Raw genomic sequence first — 6744 nt, forward strand, 5'->3', positions numbered from 1 at the left:
AGAGAAAGATTATCTTTCAATCCCGTTTGAATTGTGCCACGAATTACACATATGATGTTTGTCAATTTAAAAGATAATTTTGCAAGTAAAAATAAATAAAATGTGTCTTAAAACTGTGATGTAACAAATTTGTTTGTGTGAAATGCTCAATGAACTACATCTCTGGTCTCTCAGAACAACACACGTCACCAAGATGGCCGTCACTACTGTCTTGTCAACAAAAGGATTGCCTATCCTCACTATCACCCTCTCACCCTCACTATCACCCCCTCACTATCACCCTCTCACCCTCACTATCACCCTCACTATCACCCTCTCACCCTCACTATCACCCTCACTATCACCCTCACTATCACCCTCACCTCACCCTCACTATCACCCTCTCACCCTCACTATCACCCTCTCACCCTCACTATCACCCTCTCAATCACCACAAGGAAACACGTCCAGAAGAATGTCATGCAGAGCTACCTTCCTTTGATTCTCTCTGAACTGCCTGGTCTTTTTAATGTTTAATATCAACCATTAGTGCAGATAGCGTGAAGTAGAACAGATCGCAGGTGCTAATGTAGCGTTGGCATTTCTCCCCCGGGCTTAAACGGTGTATTATAGAATGATCACGCCGGTGACAGTACTCTTCAAAGGGTTCACGAAATATGACTACTACTCTTACTGTTTAACATGTTGGGTTACTTGATGTTACTTCATGTTAAGGCTAATAAAAATGACAAGGCTGTAATGCTAACTAACGTGCTAGGTAGCTAACTTGATCCAGCCACTCCTGGTCCTTTCATCAGATGGGAAGCGAAAGAACGAGCAAGACCCATTGCTGGAATGATAACAACCTGGTACTAAGCACACAGGCATCATGTTAAAGTTATCTTATCTATCTCTTATTTAGTGGACGAAAATAAATAAAGTTATAAAGTAGACATCAGTTATGACATCACTTACTCTGGGATTTGTAGTCTTTCTAGTTGCATATTTTTCATAGTCTTATATTTCAACAGTTTTACGACAAACTGTGACTTTTTTGACTTGGAAATTATTTTTTAAGATTGACAAACATCATATGTGTAATTCGTGGCACAATTCAAATGGGATCGAAAGATAATCTTTCTCTCTCCATTGACTTTAATACATTATTTTTCAGAAATAAGGTCCCATGTAGATGGGCGTGACTTCGCCACACTATAGGATACGATATACTTATAAAACCCGTTAAGGAAGTTTGTTTTGATCCTGCAGCAACATGGCTTTTCAGCTCTTAGAGGCGAATACAGCTGGGCTGAGGCGGTCCTCCAAAAATGTTTGTGTCTTTAGAAAGCTAATGTAAGCTAGCTATTGAACGTTTGATAGGGAACATTAGTAAGGGAAAGTTCCCCCTTATTGGCACACCAACCATGGGATGGTTCCTAATATTTGACACACTGCAGCCTGTTCTCTGGGTAACAGTTAGTGACTCTCTCCTCCTATTTGAAACACTTTCCCCCACATTCAGAAGACTTTCCCCCAGGTTTAAAGCACTTTTCCTGGGTTAGAAAGTGAGGTGCTGCAGCTTGCTTCTCACTAAAAATGATTTATAATCATTACTTTTGTATTCAAGTAATTTATTTTATCATTAATATGGTTCCCTAAAACTATGCACCTACTCTGGAGCTCACTGGGGTCCTAAATATGCTTTAATCAAAAGCATTTCTCAATCAATCAATCAACAACTTTATTAATCCCGCAAGGGGCAATTGGTTATGAGCAGCAGCTTATGTCATGTACACAGGCAGGAACATACAAGAAGGAAAAACACACAGATACACCCGGGAGCACAGATGTGAATAATTATAATTTACACTATAAATAGTTCAAAGCATCACAATAATAAATAAATAATCAAGTTAAAAGCCTAGCTGTCTAACGTTGGCTTTTTGTATAAAATGATTGGAGTTGTCGTCTTTGTCCAGCACAGTGATTGAGAGAGGGGGTTGAGCTGCCAGTCAGATTACATTAGAGGCCGTAACGAGGACACAACGGGTATTTCCCCGCGGGACCCGAAGAGCTGTCTCCTGGTGTGTTTTATTCATAATGAGTAATATTGCACAATGACCAAGAAAGACGGATGATTGAAATATAATCAAACGTCTCTGAGGATCATGTCCATCCCAAATAAGTGAAAGATTGGGTTTTCCTGGTTAATTAAATGTGTGCTCTGTCATGAATGTTAATTGGATGTCAGTCACACTGGATGTGCTCATGAAGGGAACAGATGCTAACCAGCGGCCCAGAGCGCTGCACGTGTTCCTGCTTTAACACGTTTGGACTCAGAACCAAACATCATCCAGCAAATAGATGGATAATGAGACAATAGATGTTTTGCATCCATTCCCAGACAGGTTGAACCTCTCTATGCGGTGCGTGGTCGAGGATCTCTTTATTCTGACCTTAAGGGCTACGAGGCCCTAAAGACACTGCTCCTGTATCAAATGCACACATTGATGCCACCAAATAACACAATAAAAATAGAAAGAATTACAAACAGAACCGTTTTCCTAATAGTTACATTTAACTGGAATTAATTTACATTAATCATTAATATATACACAAATATTCAACCTTCAAATCACCATTTTAAATCAACATTGCTCTGCACACTTACCAAAGAACAGTTCAAAGCAACTACATGATTAGTGACTTTATCCTTTCCTTCAAAGCCGTGCTTTGTATCGGTCGGGCGGATCAGAACATCTTAATGTGTGTGTGGGAATCTCAGTTCAACCTATATCGACCCTGAATATAGTCTGTGTTAAGAACGAGAAAGGTTTTAACATATAAGTAGCTTTTACTATTTTAAGATGTTTATGTCTGTTTTACATTAACTTGACATGCCTTCTCAGAACCTGCCATTCCAAACAACAACATATTTGTGATTGGCAGATGACCTTTAATGAATATATAATGATCTCCACGGAGGAAGAAGGATGGTGATAAAAGCAGCTTCACAGCTTCATGTTCACTGAGATGCTGTCTCTGTCTGTACGTGCTTCATCATATCTACATTAATGTTATATTAATGTTTCACCAGCTGGATTCAGGTCAGTTTCTCCTCATGTTCACTGAGATGCTGTCTCTGTCTGTACGTGCTTCATCATATCTACATTAATGTTATATTAATGTTTCACCAGCTGGATTCAGGTCAGTTTCTCCTCATGTTCACTGAGATGCTGCCTCTGTCTGTACGTGCTTCATCATATCTACATTAATGTTATATTAATGTTTCACCAGCTGGATTCAGGTCAGTTTCTCCTCATGTTCACTGAGATGCTGTCTCTGTCTGTACGTGCTTCATCATATCTACATTAATGTTATATTCATGTTTCACCAGCTGGATTCAGGTCAGTTTCTCCTCATGTTCACTGAGATGCTGTCTCTGTCTGTACGTGCTTCATCATATCTACATTAATGTTATATTAATGTTTCACCAGCTGGATTCAGGTCAGTTTCTCCTCATGTTCACTGAGATGCTGTCTCTGTCTGTACGTGCTTCATCATATCTACATTAATGTTATATTAATGTTTCACCAGCTGGATTCAGGTCAGTTTCTCCTCATGTTCACTGAGATGCTGCCTTTGTCTGTACGTGCTTCATCATATCTACATTAATGTTATATTAATGTTTCACCAGCTGGATTCAGGTCAGTTTCTCCTCATGTTTCGTGTTCACGGTGATAATCTTTCTGCCTTTTTCTGATTTATTATGAAACTAAATATGTACTTTATATTAATGCTGTATATATTAATGTTATATAAATTGAAGTTAATGTTTAAACAGGTGCATTCAGGTCAGTTTCTCCTCACGTTTCGTGTTCCTTGTGCTAATCTTAGTTTAATATCTCACTTATAAATGTTATTTTGAAGTCATATGTATAAATGTTTCTTACATTATTGTTATATATTCACGTTAATGTTTAAACAGGTGGATTCAGTCAGTTTCTCCTGATGTTTACCGAGATTATGTTTCTCTGTTTTCATGATTAATCATATATTAACATTCTTTAAATTAATCTTATAACTATTAATGTTGTGTGTATGTATTAACATAATTGTTGAAACAGATGGAGTCAGGTCTCTTTCTCACGTTTCGTGTTCACGTACATTCAATGGTTCACTGTGGTGATGCATAATGTTATGTATTAATATTTTAACAGGTGGGTTCAGGTCAGTTTCTCCTCATGTTTCGTGTTCCTTGTGATTGTTCTGCTGGTTTATGACTAATTTCACATATTAATCTCATGTTTCTCATGTATCGTGTTCATTGCGATGATGCTTTTGCCTGTTTCTGATTCATGATAGATATTTATCATTGACCTATACATTAATGTTAAAGCAGATATTGTAGTATCTGATTAATTAACTGTGAATTCATATTCTATGAATACACGTTTTAAATATGAATGTTAAATAAATGTGTGTTCTAAATATTCCAGTTTCCTTATTACTACTGTATATGTCAATGTGATATAAACTAATGTTATATCCTTTATTTAGATGTGAACAGGTTGGTTAGCTATGTTGTTGTTGTTGACCTGAGGTCACAGCGTGTTGTTTGTTGGGGTCTCCTCATGACGTCAGCAGGGTTTAACGTGACCTCGTCCCTGACGCTGGTCGGTTTCTCCTCGCTGTCTGGCCACAGCTCGCTCTTATTCTTCGTGTTTTTGTTGCTGTACCTCTTCGTGTTGTTCAGTGACTCTCTGGTGATTTATATCATCTGTTCGCAGCGAGCTCTTCACCGGCCCATGTTTGCCTTCGTGGCATCATTTCTGCTGAACTCTCTCACAGGAAGCACACTGGTTTATCCTAAACTTCTGTCAGATCTGTTGCTGTCCGGCGCCGGCTTGGTGCAGGTGTCCCGGACTTTGTGTCTGTGCCAGGGTTTCTTTGCTTCCTCTCTTGGTGGAGCGAGCTTCATGCTGTTGTCGGCCATGGCCTTTGACCGCTACCTGTCCATCTGCCACCCGATGCACTACGCTGTGCTGGTAACTCCTGCCAAGGTGGTGCTGATGCTGCTTTTCTGCTGGATGCTGCCTGCTATTCTTGTGGGAGTCTCAACGCTGCTGGCTAGCCGCTTACCGCTCTGCAGGGCGCAGCTCGACAGGGCCTACTGCGACATCTACAGCATTGTGAGCCTGAGCTGCGGTGGTGCTGAAGCGCAGCTGAGTGGAATATACATTCTTCTGATCGTCACAGCCACCGTCTTCCTGCCTGCCGCCTTCATGCTCTTCTCCTACGCTAGGATCCTCTTCATCTGCCTGCGGCGCTCACGTAGCTTCAGCAGCAAAGCTCTACAAACCTGTCTTCCTCACCTGCTCGTCTTCTTTAACTATTCCATCAGCGTCTACTTAGATCTGATGCTTCGCCGCCTGCAGAGCAACAGAGAATCTGACTCCACCCTCATCACCTCCATCCTGATGATGCTAGTACCCACTGTACTGAACCCGGTGGTGTACGGACTGAAGTTAAAGGAGGTGTTCACGCATGTGAAGAGGCTGCTGAGCTGCCGCAGAGACAGCTGATCCCAACACTGTTTGATTGCACCACACAAACATCCATGTAGACAGAAGCATTTGCTGCACATCAGGAGAAACAGTGCGGCCCATATTTAGTTGATGACCACAAACATAACTGAGAGCGGGAAACATTTTCTAGGCCTCCTTCTCGGCTCCACGTCACCATGGGCCATCCCCAAGAGGGTCCCGTCTCCGTCCTCCCCAAGAGGGTCCTGTCAACTTCTATTTCTGATCAAATATGAATAGGTGACATAAAATAAACGAACCAAAATGTATGAACAAATACAAAAACTAGAAAATAGAGAATAACAAACAAAATAATAAGAATACCGTCAATACCGTTCTGGTGCATAATATGTTTAAGGTACTAGAAGATTGTTTACTTATGTTATACGTATATTTGAGCTTTGCATTTCTAAGGAAAAGGTTCCCAGAATTCTTCAAACATATTTAGTATTCCAGCGTGTGAGGTGGTCTACTAGGGTTCGTGGTGGTTGTACAGTCTGACCGCTGCAGCAGCCTCACTGAAGGAGCTGTGGTATCTCTCTGTGAAACACCGTGGAGCAGCAGCCTCACTGAAGGAGCTGTGGTATCTCTCTGAAACACCGTGGAGCAGCAGCCTCACTGAAGGAGCTGTGGTATCTCTCTGAAACACCGTGGAGCAGCAGCCTCACTGAAGGAGCTGTGGTATCTCTCTGAAACACCGTGGAGCAGCAGCCTCACTGAAGGAGCTGTGGTATCTCTCTCTGAAACACCGTGGAGCAGCAGCCTCACTGAAGGAGCTGTGGTATCTCTCTCTGAAACACCGTGGAGCAGCAGCCTCACTGAAGGAGCTGTGGTATCTCTCTCTGAAACACCGTGGTGCAGCAGCCTCACTGAAGGAACTGTGGTATCTCTCTGTGAAACACCGTAGAGCAGCAGCCTCACTGAAGGAGCTGTGGTATCTCTCTGAAACACCGTGGAGCAGCAGCCTCACTGAAGGAGCTGTGGTATCTCTCTCTGAAACACCGTGGTGCAGCAGCCTCACTGAAGGAGCTGTGGTATCTCTCTGAAACACTGTGGTGCAGCAGCCTCACTGAAGGAGCTGTGGTATCTCTCTGTGAAACACCGTAGAGCAGCAGCCTCACTGAAGGAGCTGTGGTATCTCTCTCTGAAACACCGTGGAGCAGCAGCCTCACTGAAGGAG

General features: G+C 41.9%; 1 protein-coding gene across 1 annotated transcript; it reads left to right on the forward strand.

Moving 5' to 3' along the window:
* Positions 1 to 4613: 4613 nt before the first annotated feature.
* On the forward strand, positions 4614 to 5564 carry LOC117555296 (olfactory receptor 6N2-like). The gene has a single exon (XM_034230146.1). The coding sequence runs from the start codon at positions 4614 to 4616 to the stop codon at positions 5562 to 5564; it is 951 nt and encodes a 316-aa protein (XP_034086037.1).
* The last annotated feature ends 1180 nt before the right edge of the window (positions 5565 to 6744 follow it).

Source organism: Gymnodraco acuticeps, unplaced genomic scaffold (assembly GCF_902827175.1).
Source record: "Gymnodraco acuticeps unplaced genomic scaffold, fGymAcu1.1, whole genome shotgun sequence".
NCBI classification, from domain to species: Eukaryota; Metazoa; Chordata; class Actinopteri; order Perciformes; family Bathydraconidae; genus Gymnodraco; species Gymnodraco acuticeps.